The sequence below is a fragment of the Eulemur rufifrons genome, chromosome 2 (assembly GCF_041146395.1).
Source record: "Eulemur rufifrons isolate Redbay chromosome 2, OSU_ERuf_1, whole genome shotgun sequence".
In the NCBI taxonomy this organism is placed as follows: domain Eukaryota; kingdom Metazoa; phylum Chordata; class Mammalia; order Primates; family Lemuridae; genus Eulemur; species Eulemur rufifrons.
In genome coordinates this window covers 21,176,060-21,201,105 of record NC_090984.1, presented here as the reverse complement: position 1 = coordinate 21,201,105, position 25,046 = coordinate 21,176,060, and the positions used below count along the sequence as shown (strand labels likewise).

The window sequence follows — 25,046 nt, the reverse complement described above, 5'->3', positions numbered from 1 at the left end:
ATTCTATACATAAGATTGCAATGAGCCGTTGCAATTCCCAGTATTTTTGTTGCCGTTGTTAGTTTTTGCTTTTTAAAATTGTACAATGAGAAGCCTGAGGGGCTTCATAGGGGGATCCTGGGAGACTGGCCAAGCACAACTGTGGGTACCCATCTTTACTACAACAGGATCAGCTTTGCTCTTATTTATTTTATTTGCACCCCCATGTAAGCTTTACTGGTACAAAAGGTTCCAGGCTATGAGTCTGAAAGCAAATGACCTAGTGATTTACATTTATGTTCTTAGATTCAGAGATCAAAGCAGCTTTCACGACACTGGCCGAGCCTACTTCACTGGTCTCTAAGTAGGTACCTTTACCACAGAGGGAAACAGAAGCAGGTATTCTTCTTCTGGACCAGTCCTAAGGAGGAATATCAATATCTTTGCTTTTGAGCAATGAACTCCTCATGAGAACTAAATCCCCTGGCAAAAACCTGAGGAACACAAAAAGAAGCTTCAGTGATCACCTTTGCTGTGGTTCAGGAATTCCTCCGTAAATATAGGGATGTCAAAAACAGACCGTTCCTTTACCTCTGTTTCTTTCTGTGAATCAAGAGTAACAAAACAGTTAATTCTTACACAGAAGCTAAATTAATTAATAGTGCCTGAAAGCACAATGATCATATTTTGCTTAAAGAAATAGTAGAGTGAGCAGGAAGCAGTCCAGGTGAGTCTGAGGGAAATGTATTCACCTTTTCATTGGAATCAAACTTGCATAGAGCTTAAGCAGGTTAAGTATTCAGTTCTCTCAGGTGCACAACTGCTGTGCAATGAGAAACCTTAAAACGAACCTATATAAATTTCCTTAATGGAGAATTTGAAGCCATTTCTTAGCTTTGTGTTTTGAATAGTCACCAGTATACAGCTGTCAAAGTGATTGAGGTGAGAACTGAGAAAGAGTGTTTCTTCAGTCACTTCTGTCGGTTATACATGTAAAATGCTCTCTGAGACAGGATTATGCAATGTAAATTTGCAGAGTGGACAAGAATTTTTTTTTTTTTTTTTTTTTTGAGACAGAGTCTCGCTCTTTTGCCCTGGCTAGAGTGCCGTGGTGTCAGCCTAGCTCATAGCAACCTCAGACCCCTGGGCTCAAGCAATCCTTCTGCCTCAGCCTCCCGAGTCACTGGGACTACAGGCATGCGCAACCATGCCTGGCTAATTTTTTCTATATATTTTTAGTTGTCCAGATAATTTCTTTCTATTTTTTAGTAGAGACGGGGGTCTCGTTCTTGCTCAGGCTGGTCTCGAACTCCTGACCTAGAGCGATCCTCCCGCCTCGGCCTCCCAGAGTGCTAGGCTTATAGGTGTGAGCCACCGCACCCGGCCGACAACAAGAATTTTAAGCAGAGATTGCCAGCCATGAGCAAAAATAATAATATTCCATTGGTACTTCATTTATTTATGAGAGGCAGCCTATCTTTTGGGATCTTTTACTTTCTTCAGACACAGGAAAAACAAAGAAACAAACAAACGAACAAACAAACAAACATATAAAACCAAGAAGTTAGAAATAACCAGACTCTAAAAATGAGAAAGCTAAGGATTATGTGAGATAGAAATAACAAAGCCTAAAATTAATTTATCAATAAGCTATTAAAGTCTAACAAAACCACTGCAAAATATATTCCACAACGATCCTTAAGTATAAAGTCAATAATTCAAAATGCTGTTGCTTCTGCAATGAACTTGAAGTTAAAAGCATTATGAATATTAATTACACGTGTCTTGGCATAGTGTTGAAAATCTTACATTACATAAGATGGTAAAGAGAATGTCAGGAAGTGAGAACTGAAGAAATTGCTAGTGAAATCTGAAGATTCCAAAACCTTTATAACATGAAAAATAGTAAACAAAATACCTAGGAATCATTCCCATGAAAACATTTTTAAAGCTAGAGATGGAATGTATTTTTCCTACTTTTGTCACTACTAGTTTTTTATCTTTGAACACAAAAATGATTTGGTGCCCAGTAGAAAAGCCAAGCAGTTAATAGCCTATAAGGAAATTCTGACAGCCAAGCTCCTGTTTTCACACTGGTTTCTGCCTCTAAGGGGACTGGGCTGAGCGAACTGCCTGCCAATGGCAGTTCATCAAGAAGGACATTTAAAATGGAAGTCTGGAAAACTACGTATTTATCTGAGGAAAATTTTAGAGCTCTTAATTTTTACCCTATCTTTTTCTTTAGAACAATTTAAAAATAAACAACAAAATTATCATTGAAAGTCCCAAGTTTCAACAGCAAAAGCTCTACCTCAAGCCAATTCCTTGTGGATTTCAAGGAGAACTAACGTATGGATAAGAAAGGCTGCTTCCAGAAGAAATCTTAGACACATTTTTGCAGTGGCTTTCTCTCAACACTGCTGACTTAAGGTAGCTTTAAGTCTGTTACTGGGTTGCTGAAGGAAAACAGAAAACTTAGGACACACAATCCCTATATATATATATAAGGCACAACAGATACAAGCACAAGTCCACAAATGACTTAGGATAAAGTCTTATGACTTTATCACCATATCTTGTTCAATATCCTACTTCACTGCATAGTTACATGAGATTAGTTACCTAGCTATACATCTCAGTATCTGCCAGTTAGGTGGGTAAGTGGAGATGATTAGCTCCCATTACGACGGTCCAAAAAAACCCTCCATAAGGCCTTGACTCTCCTTAGACTGGTAATTCTGTTGTCTTCTTTGCCAGAGTAATCCAAACCAAGTTATTATGTACAGGCACAGGATAGCACCATATAGGTGTATTAACACACCGCCCCTTGGTACAGATTCTTAGAGCACAAAATAAGAAACATTAAAGCAATTAAATGAAACTGTTCAGTCTCTGAAAGGCAACAGAGAAATTCTACTTAACAGAAGAGTGGTAATAAAAACCATCAGCACTCTTCCATCACTAAGTACATTACTCGGCACGGAGACGATCCTCCTGGGGGCTCGGATATACTTAAGCTGCTCCAGGCATCACTCGAGGGATTAAAATCATAAGGATTTGATTACCTCTTCATTGAAAGGGTCTAATTTGTTCAGGCTGAGTGTCATTTTGTCATGTCTCATAAATTAAAGGAGAAACAAAATTATTGTTTCTGTCTTAGTTCTCACATGAGAAGCAGACACTTTCTTGAGAGCCATACTATCGACTCCTGGGTCTAGGGGGCTGCCTTAGGATTTGAGAGGAGCAAGAATACTCTTCAGTGGTTTTTCCTTCTATATACTGAGTGGAGGTTAGGAGAACAAAGGCCTTTTTGAACTAAACCTATTTTACTGTATCTAGGCTCTGGGCCAGAACTTCAGAGAGTGGATGTGCTTCTCTTAAGAGCCCTTTTCTTTGGGGAACGCTCTTAATATAGTGTACCAGGCTGAAGTGCCCCACTGCTATGCAGAATGGCTTTCAGGTCAGCATTTCTTTAGCTCCAATATGTACTCTCCAGTACTTGCCTTGGTAACAATGTCTTAGGGATCCACATTCCATTTAGGAATATAACAGGCTTCTTTACTGTACACAAACCAAATAATTTCTGCCTTAACTGGCAACAAATTTTGCTGCCATCTCAGGCAACCAGGCCCATTTTAACTTTCAACGCTATTTAGTTTATTCTATATAGCATGGCATTGTGCTGCCAAGAATGCTAGACTATGGTAAAGAAGGACTGGGTTTTAATCACACTTTTGCCTCTAACTTAATTTAGTAAGTGATCCTGGGTAAGTCCTTTCATGTCTTAGGCAAGTCACTTCCTTTACTGGCCAACTGAAGTGGTCAGTTGAGAGGATCTCTGAGGTTTTAGTATTGTAAGATGAGCTCGAAGACTATTCTATCACATTTCTCATTTTACCCCTCATAGGGTAAGTAAAGGGAAACAATTATGTGTTTAGGATCCATGATGTTTAAACACTTGGCAAGATACTTGCTCTTTTATTAACTCACTCATACCTCTGCTCAAGCCATTTTACCCACCCTGAAGTGCCCTACAAAACCTGGCTCATCTTTGAGGCCTGATTCTGTTCCTCCTTTCCATGGGCTCCTCTGTGGCTGCTTTTCACCTTAGTGCTTTCCATTTTTCTGAACTCTTATTATAATGAGTAACAGTTTAAAAACAGTTCTAAAACTTCAAACCAGTTCTTTTATACTGCAATCATTCTGAAATTACCTAGTTTAGGAAATATATTATTCAATGAAAAACACTGTTAAAGTAAGGGAAAGGGACACTGGGTCCCTCATGAGAACTTTATCCTGATATGTGTATAACGACAGATAGATTTATAAAACCTACATGTTTGAGAAACTAACTGCTGGCTTTCCACCTACCCACTCCTCTTTGTTTGGTTTAATGTGTCTAAATCTTTTTTTTTTTTTTTTGAGACAGAAACTTATTCTGTCACTCAGGCTAGAGTGCAGCGGCATCATCATACCTCACTGCAAACTCAAACTCCTGGGCTCAAGTGATCCTCCGGCCTCAGCCTCCCTGGTAGCTGGGACTACAGACGCACACCACCATGCCTGGCTAATTTTTCTATTTTTTGTAGAGATGGGGTCTAGATCTTGCTCAGGCTGGTCTCAAACTCCCGGCCTCAAGCAATCATCCCTTCTCAGTCTCCCAAAGTGCTAGGATTATAGGCATGAGCTGCTGCAACTGGCCATGTGTCTAAATCTTGAAATAGGAAAATCACACAGAGACTCATTCCTTTTCATAAATCATAGAAGTTATAGAAATTCCTATCACACCAATGTATTTTAATAAAAAGTTTCATTTCTTAAATCAGCAGCAGCTTCTATGATTAAATCTACATCTTTTCTGACTACAACTATCAACTTTACTGAAGACAAAAATACCACATATAGTTTGGCCAGCAAAATCCACAGTGATGAAATGAGTCAGTGACTGACTTTATAAAATGTGAGATCTAATGTTTCCAATTACTGTCCAAATTCTCTTTTGTAACCATTCAGGACAGAGAAGCTATAAAGTAGGGAAGACAAGAAGTACAGAAATTTCATGATACTGGTAGGTGGGCACACAGACAAAGGAAGAGAGAAATAAGTAATTATGTAAGTAACTGGTAATATGGAAAGCTTACAACATTATTCAGTTATGATTTAAAATACAAAGTATATGTACCAAGTTTCTCAAGCAAAAAGTATTTATAACATTTCATCGGCCGGGTGCGGTGGCTCACGCCTGTAATCCTAGCACTCTGGGAGGCCGAGGTGGGCGGATCGTTTGAGCTCAGGAGTTCGAGACCAGCCTGAGCAAGAGCGAGACCCCATCTCTACTAAAAATAGAAAGAAATTATATGGACAGCTAAAATATATATATAGACAAAATTAGCCGGGCATGGTGGTGCATGCCTGTAGTCCCAGCTACTCGGGAGGCTGAGACAGGAGGATCGCTTGAGCTCAGGAGTTTGAGGTTGCTGTGAGCTAGGCTGACGCCACGGCACTCACTCTAGCCAGGGCAACAGAGTGAGACTCTGTCTCAAAAAAAAAAAACACACCACCACAACAACAAAAAAAAACAACAAAAAAAACATTTCATCCTAATTAGAACACAGAGATGTCATATATAACTACATTTATATAGGATTAATCTAATGAATAAAATCCTAATATTTTCTATGCCTCTCACTTTACAATTCATAGACAGTAATACAGTTATTTAACCTGCGAATTTGGATCTTTACATTTCGAAAGTCACCAGCATCAAATTAGGTATAACTATGACCGAAAGATAAATAAGTTAATATTTTGAAGAAATGATTTCCCTGATTTAGTAAAAAATCAAATACATGACACCACTGCACTCTACTTGGGGTGACAGAGTGAGACTCTGTCTCAAAAACAAAAACAATAAAAACCCCAAATACATGTAAAAGAGTAAATCAGAAAATTCTTTTTGTTCAAATTCCCACTGTTATTTCAAGTCAACTTTGAATGGATTCTTGTATAAAATAATTGTATCATGCTGGGTGGTATGGGGTTGGATACAAACACAGAAACTAGATTGTGCATGCCTTCAAAGAGATGACAGCCAAAGAGTGTGAATTACAGAAGTACTTGAATGACCTCGACATCAGGCCAGATCAGCTAAGTGCCTAAGAGAAGTATAGAGAGCCATGAGGGTTAAAGGAAGTTGGGGGAAACAAGAAAAGTTTAAAGGAGGAAACAGAACTTGAAATAGTCATGTGACAACTAGAATTTTGAGAGGCAGAAATAGGAGGATGGGGAAAGTGAAAAAAAAAAAAGTGTGAGGGAGAAAAAGTATTCTTATGAAAGGAATAATATGAGCACAGGCATGCAGCAGAGAAGAAAGGGGCTCCTGGGAGACAGTGAGTAGTAAAGGTTTTAGGCATATAAGATATATAGGGGGAAATGGGAGTTAAGGTATTTGGAAAGAGAAGTTGGGATTTAATTATAGAAGAACTTGATTGCTGAGTTTGAATATGATGTGGTAAGGAATGAGGAGTCACTGAGTGTTTTAAAGCATGAAATTACCACAGGTTTTATTTTTTTACAACCATGTATTTAACAGGCTACATATATTTAAGGCTGTCTATGCAGCACAGCCAGCACACACAGGCCTAAATCCTGTATACATACAGACACACAAAACCAAATGGGAGGAAAGAGGCCAGTACACAAACTTGTGTCAGTGACATGAGGGACTAGGAGAGGAGGTATAGGAACTGAGACACTGTCACTTGTGCTCTACTGACAATGAGCTATTGAACAGTTGATTTTAACTGAACACTGGATTCTTTAAATAACAACTTTTTGAGAGTCAGACTAAGGTATGTAGTGATGATAAACTATGGTCAAGTTATAGCTTTCAGCTGGCCCTCATTTCTATACTTCATTCGGAATTCCAGCCAGCTTTGGCATTTAAAGCCAATTAAATTCTTAGACCACAGGAAAGGATTGGGGTTAGGGACTGTAGTTCAAGGACAGACATACAATGTAAGTGTTTGCCATATGCTAAGAAGCCCTGATCTAAAGTAACTCACTCAATCTGAATTATGGGGTAGGAAATATTCTGCCATTCATTAAAAAAAAATCTAATAGCACTTCAAACAGCATTATTATAAACATGTATATATTTTATATATATATGTGTGCATATATATATATGTATATATATATATATGAAATGTAGACAGATGGCTAATTACCTCGTGATCGTGAGTGGCCTGTCGAGCTGCATCTAAAAATATGAAAGAATAAGAGAACATTAAAATGAAAAACAAAACAATAACAAAATCCAAGTATGTGACCATGCCAAACTATAAAATCTGCTGGTATATACAGACTCTCACAACATACGATATTTTTCCTTAAGGCTTTATTAATCGGTCAGTCAACAAAAGTTAAAGGGAACCGCATACCTACAGAGTACGTAATTACGCACAAGAGAAAAAGCAGACACAGTTCTTACCCTTTTTTATTTTTTTAAATTTTTATTTGGGTGATAGGGTCTCACTTTGTCACCCAGGCTGGAGTGCAGTGGCATGCATGATCATAGCTCACTATAACCTCAAACTCCCGGGCTCAAGTTAGGGTCTCACTCTGTCACTCTGGCTAGAATGGAGTGGTGTCCTCATAGCTCACAGCAACCTCAAACTCCTGGGCTCAAGTGATCTTCCTGCCTCAGCCTTCCGAGTAGCTGGGACTACAGGCACCTGGCACCACGCCTAGCTAATTTTTTCTATTTTTTGGTAGAGACAGGGTCTCACTCTTGTTCAGGTTGGTCTTGAACTCCTAATCTTAAGCAATCCTCCCACCTTGGCTTCCCAGAGTGCTAGGATTACAGGTGTGAGCCACCACGGCCAGTCTAATTTTTAAAAATTTTTTTATAGAGACAAGGTCTTGCTATGTTGCCTATGATGGACTCGAACTCCTGGCCACAAGTGATCATCCCGCCCCAGCCTCTCAAAGTGCTAGGATCACAGGTGTGAGCCGCTGCACCCAGTCATACAGTTTTTACCTTTGAGGAGATTCAGGTGGGAGGGTGGACACGAAACATATACCAATGGCTGTTTGTACAACATCATAGTTTTAGCAGGCAAGATGCCCAAATGTGGAGAAGCAGCAATGGCTAAGAAACAAAGACTAGTAGTGGGTGGTGCTTCTTTGGCAGTGTTTCCTGAAGAAGCGGAGTTTGAAGCAATACTTTTGATAGTGTAATGAACAATTTTAACAGAAAACAAAAGAAAACAAGATAAGAGATAGTACTTATCTTGTTCACTGTTGCATTCTTGATGCCTAGAAGAGAGCCTGATATCTAAGTTGCTCAATAAATATATTTTGAATGCATGCATATGTGAATGAATGAATGAAAAGAAGGATCATTGGAGGCTGGAGGAAATAGTAGGGAAAGGCTTAGAAGTGTTAAAGGCAAGTCAGTTTAGTAGACAGATTTGCTTATAGTCAGAGAAATGCCTAAACTGGGAATTAGGAAAAGAAGGGGAGGCAACTAAATAATAGGGGTCTTGGAGCACAAGCCAAATTGTTGATAATGAATATGGCAACCCAACTGAAATTTCTAAATGAGTACAATGTGATTTTAATAAAATTCCAAGATGATGCTTGCAAGTGAATATTGGGTAGAAGAGAGATGACAGAAACATCTTTTATAGTTATCACTTTAACAGTTGGCTTTATGACATTCCATCATGCATGACCAACTTTAATACAAATACATTTGGTTCTGGTTCTGATTCTGATACCTTGCCTATGAGATTTGCCTTTCTGGCGGTCCTGGGTTTTCCTACTGAAGACCTTATAGGCCTCAGTTTTCTGATACTGCTCCAGTTCCTTCATGTAACGCTCCTTATCTCTGTCTGCTTCATCAAGATAGCGCTAGGAAAGAAATACAGAATTATTTCAAGAAACCAAGATCTTATTTAGGTAAAATATCAATTACCTCTTTGAGGAAAACAGAGGACAACTGGAATATGGAAAAAAAGAACACAGGGAATATGCTTTAAGGGAGACTCAGAAAATAAGAGTTGTATAAACAGAACAAAATATAATTTCTCAATTATAAAAGAAATAAGTAATTCTGACTTTTTAGACTACTTATTGCTTTTTCTAACTTAATGAAGACAAGTTCTATCGAGATTATTCTTATAAAAAATTCATGAAGATGATTACAGTTATTCCTCTAACCCTACAGATAGAACTCCAGGTGGCCACTAGAGTCCTTAAGAGGTCTGCACACCATATAGGCATACTTAGTCTTCCCGGGGGGAAGAAATAGAATATTACTTTGTTTCTCTATTCCCAGCCCATTTTGAAGGAATGATCTCATATGGCAATTGGCCCTCTAAGAAAGAATGGAGCACTAAAGCTGGGAGACACAAAGAACATAGAAAGAATGACCTCATCCTATGGACCTAAAAATGGACTACTTTTGAGAGAGCCTATATCTATCTACACGCTTTGATTGCTTTGTGCTATTAATTATTTAAACAAAGTTCATTGATCTACCAGGATTATTTTAATGCTCTGCCCTTTTCATTCATCAAATTATGTATAAGAAACTATAAAAATACTGCTTCTAAATGAACAGAAACCAGAGTCAGAAATTATGTTAAAAACCTTGTCCCACATAAGAGCCAGATGTAGGGGATACTCGGCTGGACAAATCTGAGACAATTTAAGCACCAAAATAATTAAGTATAGTGATAAATTATAAACCATTGGAAAAAAAGGAAATTTATACTAATAATAATAGACACACCACCAATTATTTATCATACCAATAATAAATAGGTAACAAACAAATACATAAATGAGAGGGAGGAGGAGGGCTCTTGCTTAGATTAGAATCCTGAGGGCCAAATGTGGAAGGGCTGCCGGAGCTGGAAGAATCACCTTGCGTCCACAATGATAAAGACTAGCTCAGGCAAAAATCATAAATGAATACTAAATCTAGGGAAAAATTTTGATGTGGAACAGGCTGTTTCATAAATTATCTCCCCAAAGACTGCTTATTCATGATAAAGGAGAATAAAAAAAATTTCCCAGGTGAGCAAAATTAACATTACTAATGAAGAACAAAAGGGCATTGTGTGTCTGCATATGTGAGACCCCGAGAAGGACATACCACCACCTGTGCAGTACTCTGACCAAGAACGCATAACCTCAATCTAATCATAGGGAAACGTCACAGACAAATACACAATGAGGAATGTTCTGTTAAAAGTAAAAGAAATGGGGAAAAGAGAGAGGGATTGTATTCTTAAAAAATAGCAATGTTATAAAAGACAAAGAAAGGTTGTGGAAATATCCCAGCTTAACAGAAGCTAAAGAGATTTGACTACTAAACACAAAACCTGACCCAAGACTGGAATCTGTACTGGAGGGGAAAAATGTTATAAACGAACAATATTAGGCTTCAACTAATCACTTGATTACTCCTATTATCATATAAATATGATTGATAAATATGATTCAATAAAAATAAAAAAGTCAAGCAAACAAAAGGAACGATGTTAGGTCAACATATGGATGGTAGATTAAATAAAAGCACTGTATTAATATACAATTATGAAATTGATAACTGTACTATGGTTATATAAAAGAATATCTCTATTCTTAGAAAATACACATGCAAAAGAATGAGTGCACATGCAAACAAAGAAATGGGATAAAATGTGTTAACAATAGGTGAATCTGGGTAAAGGGTGCTTGGATGTTATTTGTATTATTTTTATGTATGTAACTTTTTGTACATTTGAAATTATTTTCAAATAAAAAGTTAAAAAGAACAAGAACAAATACAAAACCCTTGCCCTACATAACCAACAGTGGTTATCCCCAAAGATAATTACTGTTACTTTTGCTTTTTTTGGTAATACACTTCCATATTTTCTGAAAAAAATCTGAACAATGAGCATGTATTAAATTTAAAGAAAAATAAAGAAGAAAAGAGTAACCTAGTATGTACAGTTCACTATCCCTTTACACAGCAGAGCCAAAATAATGAATGATATACGCTGCTTTCAACTAGCTTGCTACCACAAACACAGAGCTTCAAGTTGCAACTTAATCTGATCTTTTTGAAAATTTTTGAATTCAATTAATTCCCAAGAGAGTATTTTTCGATTTGGTTTTAGTCTGGGAATCTTTTTTAAAGAGTGTAAGTCATAAAAGAGTTTAAAACATAAAAGAAATACAGATATCTTTCAGATGCTGGGGATGCTGGGAACTTTTAACCCGAAGCAACTCCCACAATCATTACCAGCACTCTGCTTTAGTGGCATTGCAACCAGCTCATGGCTATCTTGTCCTTAATTCCCCTCAGATCTGTCTAACAAATGGATTCATTTCAGTTTGGCAGTAGGGTTAGTTTATGTCTTAGAGGAGAAAGAATTCAAGTAGTTCTTGCTTTATTTCCCATAGTAGGTTAATTTGCCAGAGCTCTAGTTAAAAAAATTTATTAAAGCAGTAAAATCTCTTTCTTAAAAATCCTGTGTGAACTGCAGAATTTTATCAAATGACTTTTTCTCATTTAATTCATGATTTTTAACTCTGTGGAATAAATTATGCTAATAGATTTATTCATTTCTTAATATTGAACCACTTAAAAAAATCTTACATGAACTCTCAGTATATATATGTTAAAATAAAAGTGGAGCTGCTTTGGTTGAGGGGAGTCCTAGACTCCCTCCTGCTCATACCCCTGCGGCAAACCCTGAAATAATTTTAAAATCACTGGGCTAGAGAAAAGAGCTATGAAGGACAGAGCTATTCTGGTGTCCTAGGCACTGTGACAAAATTGAAGAATCAACTGTTCATCCTCTCTGCTTTTCCTACAGAAGTTATTGTTGAGATATAATCAAAACCAAACAAAAGATCAGGAATAAGAATAATTACTTGTTTTTCCTCAGGAGGCAGTTTACTCCATTCATTGCCTAACATCCTTGTGATCTCTGGAAATGGGACTTCTGGTCTCTTTGCACGAAGCTGTTCACGACGCTCGTTCATGAACCGAACATATCCTGTAAGGGGGGATTTGGGTGCATTGCTGTCTCGAAGAGGTTTCTTTCTCTTTCTTCCCTTGGACCAACCTCCTCGTTTACTTCTTTGCTATAAAACAAAAACAAAATAAAAAACCAAAAACCAAACAACAATTCCTCCAAATAACCCAACAACAACAATAAATATCAACAAACAAAATAGGATAAGAGTTGCATTTTCCTATGAATAAGGCCCTGGATATTCAAAGCTTTCTAAATGTGTCAAAGGTACAAATAACTGCAATGCAGTTTTCAGGAAGGGACTCCAGATGGTTTATTTGTAGACCCTTTTGTGTACCATACTACCAACTGTTGCACTAAAGTGCTAATTTTGTGCTAATCTCAACATATAAGAATAAGGGATACCATTATCACTCAAGCTTTGACCTTTATATGCACTTAGTAGGTCCTGATTCCTGACAGGGGAATATCCTAAATGAGAAATGCAGTATTACACACAGCACTATGCCAGGGAGGCAGACAATGTCACAGAAGGTCAGAATAAGATGTTGTCACATGCATGGACAAAAGAAGGGACAAGATGTAGAACAGGGATTAAAAATAATTCATGAAGGGTATTTCTCATTAATAACATTCAAAGACCTGTTTATTTCCCGTAACAGCATATAGATTTTTAAGTTTATTTATTGTTTGAGACAAGGTTTTGCTCTGTTTCCTGGGCTAGAGTGTATTGGTGCCATTATATCTCACTGTAACCTCAAACTCGTAGGTTCAAAAGATCCTCCTGCCTCAGCCTCCTGAGTAGCTAAGACTATAGGCGCGTGCCACCACATCTGGCTGATTTTTAAATTTTTTGTAGACACAGGGTCTCGTTATGTTGCTCAGGCTGGTCTCAAACACCTGGCTTCAAGCAACCCTCCTCCCTTGGATTCTCAAAGTGCTAGAATTACACGTGTGAGCCACCATGCCCCACCAAGATTTTTCTTTTTTTTTCTGAGACAGGGTCTTGCTCTATTGCCCAGGTTGGAGTACAATGGTGAGATCACAGCTCACAGCAACCTCCAACTCCCAGGCTGAAGCGATCCTCCTGCCTCAGTCTCTGAGTAGCTAGGACTATAGGCATGTGTCACCATATCTGGCTAATTTTTTTATTTTTTGTAGAGATGGGGTCTGTCTATATTGTCCAGGCTTGTCTCGAACTCCTGGGCTCAAGTAATCTTCCCGCCTTGGCCTTTCAAAGTTCTGGGATTATTGGCATAAGTCACTATGCCCAGCCTGAGATTTTTAAATTAGTATCTAAATCTCAAAAAAATTTCAGTAAATATAATATAACCAAAATGAAGACTAGCTCTTTGGCTTGACAATCTGATCCTTAAGATATGGTCAAAGGTCTTTATATGTTGAGTTATTAGTTAAATCAGAAGCTTAAATCACCTTTTAAAAAAACAAAAAGGACTGAGGTACTACTGATGTTTTACCACAGCCTTTTTTCTTGGCCCTTTCCATGAGATATAAAATACACCATATTTTTGCTTCATAATTTTACAAATACAGCCTATCAGTTAATGTCTTATGGATATAATAATTTTTTTTTCAGATAAGAGAAAGATAAATAAAAAGGGACAAAAACATCTAAATACTATTTGTAGTACTCCACTCTTCCAAATATGTATATAATGATGCAATGACTCACTACTGGGCAAATGGTGTATTTGGTATTAGTTGGTTTTTTTTTTTTTTAAAATATATTAACATCAAAGCTACTACAGCATTTAAGATGTTTAAGAAGCTTTAAGCAGTCATTATAATCTTCAAAAATGCCAACAGGATAGATGAAAAAATTACCTCTTTTAAAATAAGAAAAAACCCAAAACCCAATGGCAGATATCTTTTCTGGCTTAAAAAAGAAGAGTACCTTAAAACATAGATAATGTATCAGTTATTTGTAAGAAACACTGAAAGTCCAAAAAGGGCATGACTGCCTAGGCCCATATAGAACCTTTGTGTGAGTTTGCAGCAGTCCCCAACCTTTTTGGCACCAGGGACCAGTTTCATGGAAGACAATTTTTCCATGGACTGGGCGTGGGGCAGGGATGGTGACTGATGGCAAGCGGCTGTAAATACAGATGAAGCTTCCCTCATTCCCGGCTGCTTACCTGCTACTGTGTGGCCAGTTCCTAACAGGACACAGACCAACACTGGTCTGTGGCCTGGGGGTTAGGGACTGCAGAGTTAAAGAAAGGTGTTCCCTCTGGGAGGGTGACGGACTTGGTAAATAGTGTGAATTCTTTGGGCACATATGGCTCCATGCTGCAGGGCTTGGTGAACACAGTGTGGCCCTAATATACACCTCTCATCACTCACTTATTAATGATTAAATCATTCACTCATTCAACCACCATTTGTTGAGCATCTAATATGAGGCAGGTATATTTCTTAGGCAGAGGGAAAAAGAGTCTACCTGTTTCTATGTTACTAAAAGCATTAATATGGATTCTATATAAAACAAGAAATATGAAACAGAAAACTGTACAGGTTATCAGCCCAAGAATGTAAGAAGGCCAGATAATGAACATTTTCATCAATACCTCCCTTACCAAATGCTGTTTTAGAAGCTTCAGAGGACACTAACAGGAGGAGATACTTCAGCTTACCTCATCTTCATGCCTCTGTTCATTGCCTTCTGCTGTATTTGAAGACTCATTCTGAAGCAGCTGACCTTGGGAGAGATCCTCCACAAACTCCGGATTGTTGGTGGATGATGCAGTGCCACTACTGTACGGAACCTCTGGGTGGGTTAACCTGAATAACAGGCAGAAACGCAAAAGTTCAGCATTGACAGCATCAAAAACTCCTCCTATTTACCAAGGTTCAAGAGAAATTTCCCTGCCAGCAAGAGCACCTGCCATTTCTTGAATTAATTTCGCAACTACAGTCTGTGTAAATGTAACCAATGTCTCCATAGAAGTTACAGAGTGTTTTTAAAAATGGTTTCAGTGCTTGCTTGAACTAGGTCAGTTCCATGAAGAAGCCTACCAAAAACAACTATAATCTTTTCCAAAAAAAGACCTCTCACCTCAACATAGACCTCATATTTTAGCTCTGAGCATGTAACAGAGACTGACTTTTATATACTACTTTTCAATTATCTCCAATGTAAAGGGAAAACACTATTAATGGAGAAGGTGAATAGAAATGAGAGTTGTAGAGGCCGTTTGCCACGTATCACAAAAGAGAGAGTTCTTAAAGACCCTAATGGTACATTCCATAGGCTATTTCTTCTTGGATTATAGCGTTTCTTGACAATCCGATGATTTCAAACAATATTATCAAGTTCAGTAAGTTTAAGTATAAATGTTAGTAAGTTGGACAGACTTCTTTCCTGATCCCACTGTTCTGTTCCAGATAAGTTAGCAAATCAGATCTCATCCTTCTAAAAAATGAACATAAGTATGTACAGGTGATGGTAGAATCTCAGATTGACTTACCCTATCACATGTGGATATGAGAATGGAAGAAAAGGCAACATCATGTGCTTGGAAGTTTGTTTTGTTTTTGTGTGTGTGTGTGTGGGGGAGGAGTTGGGAAGGTAAGGTGGCAGAAGATGGATAATAGAGTAATATTCAGTCATTATTCTGAAAGAATGCATACTCCGCAGGGTTATGGGCAATAATTACAATGCAATAGAAGTACTAAAACAGAGGTTTGTAAAAAGTGCCATAGAGGCATGGTAGAGGGGATGATGAATTATATATGTATGGAGAAGATGTAAAGAAAGATTTTAGGTCTGTCCTTAGCACACCCCACCTCTATACCCAGTCTGAAAAAAAAAGATTTTACAGAGGAGGTCTTAAAAGACTAATATGTATTCATCAGGGTAAAAACCATCATTCCAGGCAGAATGAACTGGATATAACAGGGAAAAGGGAGACCTATTATGAGGCTACAGCAATAAACCAAGAGACAAGGGCAGGCAGGATTGAGAGTAGGGGAAGGAAAGCTAAGAGATACTTAAGGGGTAGAATGGAGAGAACTTAATGACCGATTGAATATAAATAGTGAAGGAAAAAGAAGAGTCATGGGGTAAGTCTAAAGCTTTCAAATTGATGATTACACACTTAATATTAACCAAGGTAAGAACTGCATGCAAATGTGTGTGTGCGTGTGTGTTATGACATGACAGATGAGAAAATAGCAAGTTTGAAATCCGTGTAAGTGGAAATGTCCCAAAGACAACTGGAAACATGTCCTGAGAGAACACAGGTGAAGAAAAGGCATGAGATAGATTTGAGAGCCACTAGCCCATGAAAATAATGGGCATTGCTAGATATTTTCCAGAAAACAGATGCTGAGTGTCCCGGGAATTAAAGAGATCACTTATTTGACCCTTTTAGGAAACATAATAGATGATTTTAAGCAGGAAGTTCCTACATTTTTGAGGTCTTTTAAAAAAGGGTAAGTAAAAGAAGCTATGAAACCAATGCCAATCATGTTCTCTGAAGAGAGGTACCATCAGAGATCCAGTTTGATTTCAGCAGTGTTATTTTCCAAATATTTCAATCATTTTGGATGTGTTAGGCAACTTGTTCTTTCACTGTCATTCTCATTTCAACTATGCCATCAATTTTCACGTTACTAACTCTTGTACATTCTTATTTCAGTAAAATACAAGAACTAGGTTTGGGAAAGAGTATTAATCCCACGAATCCCTGACTGAAGTGGAAGGAATAGGAAGGGAGTGGTCAAAGGTGTCAAATGCCTTTTTGAAAAGTTGGATAAAGACCGAAAAAACAAGGCTCTTTTGTTATCATGAATGAGTTGTTCATGTTCCTAGCTAAAGCCAACAACCCTTCCATTTTTGCACTGGGTCCCAGACCCTCTTGCCTATTCAAGGATAGGTTTTCAGCAATTCTGTCCTTTCTGGCAACACCAATTCTTTTACCTCTACAGGATCAGCCTAATAATCAGCATGTAAGTTTGATATTAGTCCTGTTAAAACAAAATGAAAAACAAAACACTCTTTCAATCCCACTTCTAGTTAAGGTCCTTATTTTTCTCCTTTCTTTCATAGCAAAACTCCCAAAAAGAACTTGTTTATACTGACTGACCTCAATTTCTCTCCTTCCATTTTCTCTTAAACCTGTTCCAGAAGAGATATGTGCTTATAACTCTTGTCAAGGCCACCAATGACCTCCATGCTAAATCCAATGTCATTTCTCAGTCCTCATCTTACCTGATATACCAGAAGCATCTGACACAGTTGATCTCTTCCCCTCTCTTGAAATATCTTTTTTTTTTTTTTTTAACTTGGTTTCCAGGATCCTATACTTCTCTGTTTTCTTCTGCCACCTTTTTAGCTACTCACTGTAGTCTTTGTTGACCCTTGTTCTTCTGCCTGACTTCTAAATGCTGGGATATCTCAAAGCTCAGGCTTTAGATCTCTTCTCTCTTCTACTATACAGTTCTCATTTCTTTGGTGATCTCATCCAGTCTCATGGCTGTAAATATCAGTTACATGCTGATGACTCCCAACTTTTACTTTCTAGCCTAAACTTCCCTTAACTTCAGAATCTGACATTAAACTGCCTATTTGACATCTCTGCTTAGGTATCTAATAAGCATTCCCAATTTAAAATTTCCAAAATTGAGCTCCTACAATTAATTCCCTCTCCAACCTGTTCAGTTTTCCTCACCTAAGTTAATGGCAACTCCATCCCTCCACTTGCTTAGGCTAAAACTTTGGAGTTGTCTTTGACTGCTTTTTTTCTCTCTTCTCACACTGCTTACCCGGTCTCTCAGTCAAATCTTGCTTGGAATACCTTCAAAATATATCAAGAATTCTCTACTTCTCACTATCCCCCATTCTCGTTATCTATGAAACACACTCCGTGAGGTTTTTGCCCCTACCACTCCAGCAGAAATACTGCTGCAAAGTCACCAGTGATGCTTTTCAGGTCCTCATCTCTCTCCCGAATTACTCCAAGAGCCTCTTAACGGGTCTCCTTGGTCCCGCCCCTGATCCCTTCACTCTCTACTCAACACAGTCAGGGAAATCTTATTAAAAAACAAGTCAGATCATATCATTCTGCTTGAAACCCACCAATGCTTTCACACTTCATTCAGAGTAAAAGTTATTTATTCTGACCTCTGAAGTCCTGCATGATCTAGTCCCTTATTACTCAAAGTATGGGCCTCATACCAGCAGCACAGGCATTATCTAGGATCCTGCTTGTTAGAAATGTAGAATCTGTGGCCCTAAGTCAGAAGTCAGACTTTCTAAACCAGAATTTGCATTTTAATAAGCTCTGTAGGCAATTCATATACACACTAAAGCCTGAGTAGCACTGATGTAAGCCTTCTATTGTCCCTTCCCCTGGTATGTATGACTCCAGTCACACTGGCCTCACGGTTATTTTTTTTTTTCCCCTTTCTTAAAAAAATTTTAATAGTATTGGGGGGTACAAGCTGAATTCTGATACATGTATATATTGTATGATGGTGAAGTCTGGGCTTATGTATTCATCATCACTAATAGTGTACACTGCATGTACTCTACAGTTAATTTTTCATCCCTTATCCCCTCCTCCTAGCTATTTCTACAAGGTGGAAACATCCTACCTCAGGGCTTTTGCACTGACGGCTCTCTCTGCCTAGAATAATCTTCCCCAGATAACTGCATGCTATTAATAGTTACCTTACTTCTTTCAGGTATTTATTCAAGTCACTTTCTCATTAAACACTTTCCGGGCCATCCTGTCTAAAACCGTTATGCCAAACCCTTCCTAATCCTCTTCCCCTTTATTTTTTTATCCATAGTTCTTATTACCATAGTACGTATTTTACTTATTTATCCTGCTTATTGTCTGACTTCCCCAGTAGAATTTGAGCTCTAAAGCGGCTAGGATTTTTGTCTGTTTTGATCATTGCTTTATATCTAATGCCTGGAACACTGGCACGGAGTAGATATTCAGAAAATTTTTACTGAATTAACTGGATTTATTAACTCTGTAGCCTTTAGAAAAGTCTTGGAGAATAGTTTCAGCTGAGTAGTGAGGTCAAAGCAGATATTAAAGAGGTGAGAAATGAGTGTGAGAGAAGGAGACAGAATTACAAAATATAGTCTGTTTTTTAAAGTACTCTAAAGAATATTAGAATAATTCATCTTAGGGATTAGTTAGCACTTCAACCTATTAGTGAATATATTTCCTCTTTGGTAAAAACTTCTAAATATCTAGAAAAGATAAAAATTCAAGAGGAACAGAGATTTTCAGGGGAAGAAGTAGACTACTGCTATTAATCCTTTTCTATATTACTGTACATATTTGTCTAAAGATTCCACAGAAAGGAAATGGGGAGGAATAAAAGGAACAGAAGTCAGCCAAAGCTCCTAAGCATCTTGAATAAAGAACCGTATTAAAAAATGTGATCTTTGGGAAAAACTCATTTTAATATCTGCAACAATTTGAACAGAAAATGCATTTGTTTTTTCAGAGCTAGCTCTGTGACAGGTATTTCCTTAATGGTGACTAGGTCACTAGATCCCACATATTGCTATACCAGTTCACAGGAACCAGAGCACTGCAAAGGACAACCAAATGCAGATTGCAAAGCAGTTTAGGTTTATGATGGCTCTTACTCTCTTTGCAAAGTGCAACAAATGTACCTTCTAGTCTTATGATATAAAACTGCCTCTTTAGCACCTCATACTTTGTTAGAAGCTTTGTTTTGAAGCCTATGTAGAGGCCCAACATCCCAAAGCAGCTGCTTACCCAGTTGTAGCCAAGTCATTACTCTCCTTGGAGCCATCTTCATCTGCAAAAAGGGGTGGCAGGGTAGAACTAGTCATCAAGCTTTCCATCTCTCTGGAGGGAAGAGAGAATTAAAAAAAAAAAAAATGGCTTACTTACTTTCTGTCAAGTTCCACTAATTTAACAGCCAGCTTTCCTTAACTTTATCGCATCAGCAACAGAATAGAAACTGACCTAAATATTTATTTTCCTGACTTGGACACATCAATTTAAACTCCATGGCTTTTTAATCCTGGTCTTTTTTTTTTTTTTTTTTCAGACAGAGTCTCACTTTGTTGCCTGGGCTAGATAGAGTGAGTGCTGTGGCGTCAGCCTAGCTCACAGCAACCTCAAACTCCTGGGCTCAAGCAATCTTTCTGCTTCAGCCTTCCGAGTAACTGGGACTACAGGCATATGCCACCATGCCCGGCTAGTTTTTTCTATATATTTTTAGTTGTCCAGCTAATTTCTTTCTATTTTTTTAGTAGAGACAGGGTCTTGCTCTTGCTCAGGCTGGTCTCGAACTCCTGAGCTCAAATGATCCTCCCACCTCGGCCTCCCAGAGTGCTAGGATTATAGGCGTGAGCCACCACTCCCGGCCTTAATCCTGGTCTTATCAACTGACCAGACTAAAAACAAGTTAACTTTAACAACTAGGGCACAGTTTGGAAAATTCTTTTTTATTCATCTACAATGTCTTGAAAAGTATTATTCATTTCCTGTAGAAATTGTTAAACAGAATAACTCAGAAGCACTACAACCGTGAGCAAGTTATTTAACCTTTTTGAGCTACAATTTTACCATTTTAGACACAGACAAAATTGCTGACTTAAACCCACAGGTTTATTGTGAGGGATTAAAACTGAAAGTGGTTCATAAACAGAGAAAGGCTAAGATAGTGCTTTGAGTATTACTACATAAAGAAAGGTATTGTTGTTACAGCACTACCAGTTTCCAGTCCCAGATGAATCATCTTTAGATTAAATGGTGACAAACTGAGCCCTCCAAAAGGAAATAATGCAAAGGAAGTTGAGGATGGAGGGCATACATGTGGTTCTGAGTCAAAGAAACCACACTTCCAGGTCAGAAATGTGCTCCACATCACCATCATAACCCAGAGCAGAAATAGCATGCACCTGGGTACAGCAAACAGCTAAGCTTAATCGAAGAAAACAAATCACAAGAACTTGAGGTTATCAGACTGAAAGGATAAAAGGACAAAGTGACAAAGAGAGTAATTTCATTTAGCATATCACTACAAAGAAAGATTTTCCCTTTCAAGGCTTACCACCAAGGGCTTCACCCCACATAGCTAAAAGCAGCAGCCTTCCATTTATCATGAAAGTGATATTCAAACAAAACATTCAGTAGTGACCCCAAACATCAGCCACTTAAGTGGAAATGCAAAGCACTCAAGAGAGTGCTTCAATTAACCGGCAGAACGGAACGGAGAAGCAAATCATGAATTCACTTAGGCACTTCCTCAGCAGTTATTTCAGGTGCTGCTGCTAAGGAGACCTAGTGAAACAGCAATTAAAAGGAAAGCACAGCAGTTAAAGCAGAGATAGGATTCATTCCACTGAGGTGGAAATATGAAGAAAATCCAGAAGACACTGACAACCATGTTCTCCATGTTCAATGCAGTAATTTATTTCCAAAAAATAACACTAATGTTTTATTTCTTATTCTTACTTATTTCACTCTAAATTTATTAGCAGACCAAGTTACATAAATAGCTTAATGTGAAAAAAATGCATCTCTGTATATATATTACCTATTTTAGTAGGTAGAGCACGGAAGGCAGAGAGAGGAACTTCCCACTCAGTCACAGAGTAAGGAGTTTATTTTCCACTGCAGAGATGCTTGCTAACTCTTTTCAGTTCCTTCAAGATGGGTTGTTTACAAATGGAATGGCTCTAATAAATGCCACAAAATTCCGTTCTACGTGTTTTCTAGAATAATCCTGACTCAAGTGTATGTAATTTTTTTTTTTTTTGAGACAAGGTATCTCTGTCGCCAGGGCTAGAGTGTAGTGGCCTCATCATAGCTCACTGCAACCTCAAATTCCTGGGCTTCAGCAATTCTCCTCTTGCCTCAGCCCCCTGAGTAGCTGGGACTACGCGCACATACCACCATGCCTAAGTTTTTTATTTTTTGTGGAGACGGGGGTCTCGCTCTTGCTCAGGCAGGTCTCGAACTCCTGGCCTCAAGCAATCCTCCTGCCTCGGCCTCCCAGAGTGCTAGGATTACAGGCATGAGCCACCATGCCTGACCTTTAAGTTTTAATTCACACTATACGAAAACCAGATTAGAGCCTGGGCTGTAAGGGCTGCTAACATCACCTTACACTAGGGCCAATGTTCATTTTACCAAAAGAAAACTGTTGATTAGATACCATAGAGACAATGTAATGAGCAAACATTCAAATGGCCAGATACATACCCCCAGGCTTTATAAGGACTCAAGTGTTTTCCTATGGTTGTCCCTAGAAATCAATGGCCTTTCAAGAACCTCAACATTCAGTATTTGAAGCTCTTGGCACTGCTCCCATAACCTCAAAAGGAGATATATTATCTGGTGGAGAACAAATGAAGTGTCTTTTCATTTACTATGCCAACGTGACCCTGTTAGAGTGTTTCCCAGATATCTTTAGTCATTTTTGAGATGTGGGGAGGCAGCTGGATAACATAACCTTAACAACATATAAATAGATCATATAAACAAAGGAAGTTCAGAGAACACACATTTCTTCCTTTTTGTCCTCTCTATCTTAAGTTTATTTTACTCAACCCATATGGCTTCAGATATATTTTCTCAGTGGTACTGAGTAGTCAGATCCCCAAGAAATGAGTAATAAAGTGGGTGGAAGGTTAAGGGGCCAAGATCAACAAAAGACGGAAATGAAGAAAAGTCCAGTGAAGCCCAAAGGCCTCTAAACTAGTCCAATAAGTTGGAAAATAAAATGATTCCCAAGAATACAGCTGGGATCCTGCAAGAATGTGTTTCATATGGTCCGTGAGGGAGTGATTCAAACTGAATCATGGCTATCAAGCCACTGATTGCCAAAAGCCCTTCACATGTAGCATCTGTGCCTGATAATATCTCAGTACAGAGGTCACAATGAACTTTGAAATTCTATGCAAAGCACTTAAGAAATGTAATGAATGCTGCTCTGCAAGGGAAAGAAGAGAAATTTGTACAAAGGCAAAGCAATATAAAAGTTTGGTTTTCCACTGCAATTTACATAAATAGGTTCATCATGCAGATGCTTCCTAGTAGAGAGGACTTATCTAGTGAAGGCTTCTACCTGGGAGCCTCACAAAAATGGTATCTCCTTGGGTTTATACTTTGAACCAGGGTCTGGACCTTAGCTTTGGAAATCCTAAAATTCTCTGTAACACTACCCACTCACTGAAAAAAAAAATTGATGCATAAAACAGAGTGCCAATTTAAAATATTTTAATGGTGATTATAGAAATTATAATGAGAAATATATTAAGCATACTAGACACTTATTGACCAATGAACACATTCTCTCTCTGTAGTAATATGCAGAGTCAAATCATAATCAGAACGTTGCTTTGGTCAACATAGGGACAGAACAAAGGAAATTAGGTGGAACTTAACAAATGTTCCTCACCTAGGATTGTTATGGTAAACTTTCCCAAGGATAATCGCACCAATAAGACTATGTTATTTCAAGTGTGTTGGATAGTGCTGGAAGCGTAATTTGTACTTCTAGTTTCTGGGACTGGCTCTTTTCAAGTGCCCTTGCTTTACGTATGTTAACCCCACTTCATTAAGTCCACTCGTGGAGATGCATCATATTCCTTCCCCACTACCCTCTCCCCATACACTTCGGAGTTGAGAGGTGGGATTCTGCATTCCTCATTTTCCACACTATTATACAATCTTTATGCAAAATCCCTAGCTCCTTTAAAAATCAGTTCACTTGGTTATATCAACCTCATATTCAAAAATCTCTGGACATGATCTCCTATCATTTCAGCTCTCTTAATTACTCCTATTACGACTGACCTTTAACCACACAATCCCCTATTCAGTGACCCTAGAATTTCCCTTCTCTGCCCAGCTTAGATTCCATGGCTACATTTCAAATGTTCCTTTGCCAACACTCTGAAGTCCCTTGCCTTGCTATCTTTCTATAAACCAAAAGTATATCAATTCTGAGTTTTGGCTCAAGATGGTAGAAACAAAAAAATCACAAAATACAGAGTGCTAAATTTATGGCATCTAATCATAACTGGGCCCTCAATGCTCTCAGTAATCTTTCTACATGTTCTTAAGATATTTCCCAACTGCCATATCATCTCTGCCAAACTTTTTCAACCCAATTCAAACCCAACTCACTCAAATCCTCAAACTCAGCCTCATCTTTTCACACTCCCCAACCCACACTAAAAGGCATACTAAATTGCTTTTTAAAAAATATATAAATCATATATCATATACCATAAAATTCACCCCTTTAAAGCATACAATTTGGTGGGTTTTAGTATATTCACAAGGTTGTGCAACCAACACCATAACCAATTTTAGAACATTTCAGTCACCCCAAAAAGAAACCCAATACCCATGAGCAGTCAGTCCCCATTCTCCCCTGCTCCTAACCCTAGGCAACATTAAGCTTTCTGTCTTTATAAATTTACCTATTCTGGACATTCTTCTGGACATTTCATATAAATGAAATTACACAATATGTGTCCTTTTGGTGGCTACTTTTACTTAGCATAAAGTTTTCAAGGTTCATTACATTATAGGATGTATGAGTATTTCATTTCTTTTTATGGCCAAATAATATTCTATTGTATGGTTATTCCACATTTTGTTTATCTGTTCATCAGGTGATAGATTTGGTTGTTTTTATCTTTTGGCTATTGTGAATGCTGCTGCTTATGCACATTTGTGCGTGTTTCTTTGTGGATGTGTTTTCAATTCTCTTGGGTATATACCTAAACATGGAGCTGGAACTCCATGTCTAACATTTTGAGGAATGATCAAACTTTTTCAAAGCACTTGCATCATTTTACATTCCCACTAACAATGCATTAGGGTTCCGATTTCTCCATTTCCTCACCACACTTGTTAGTGTCTATCTTTTTTATTATAGCCATCCCAGTAGATGTGAAGTAGTATCTCACTGTGATTTTGGTATGTACTTCCCTGATGAGTAAATAGTTTATTTTCTTTGGAGAGCTGTCTATCCAAGTCCTTTGTC

General features: G+C 38.0%; 1 protein-coding gene across 2 annotated transcripts in view; it reads right to left on the bottom strand.

Moving 5' to 3' along the window:
• HMG20A (high mobility group 20A) overlaps nt 1-25,046 on the bottom strand; it is a 68,064-nt gene that overhangs the window by 5,045 nt on the left and 37,973 nt on the right. For both annotated transcript variants that reach the window (XM_069457124.1, XM_069457115.1), the window contains exons 2-7: nt 19,790-19,882; nt 14,675-14,822; nt 11,917-12,129; nt 8,763-8,895; nt 7,209-7,240; nt 507-582 (exon numbers count right to left, since the gene is read on the bottom strand). In XM_069457124.1, coding sequence (XP_069313225.1) covers nt 507-582; nt 7,209-7,240; nt 8,763-8,895; nt 11,917-12,129; nt 14,675-14,822; nt 19,790-19,878 — 691 coding nt within the window. In that variant the 5' untranslated portion in view covers nt 19,879-19,882. The remainder of the gene's footprint in view (nt 1-506; nt 583-7,208; nt 7,241-8,762; nt 8,896-11,916; nt 12,130-14,674; nt 14,823-19,789; nt 19,883-25,046) is intronic.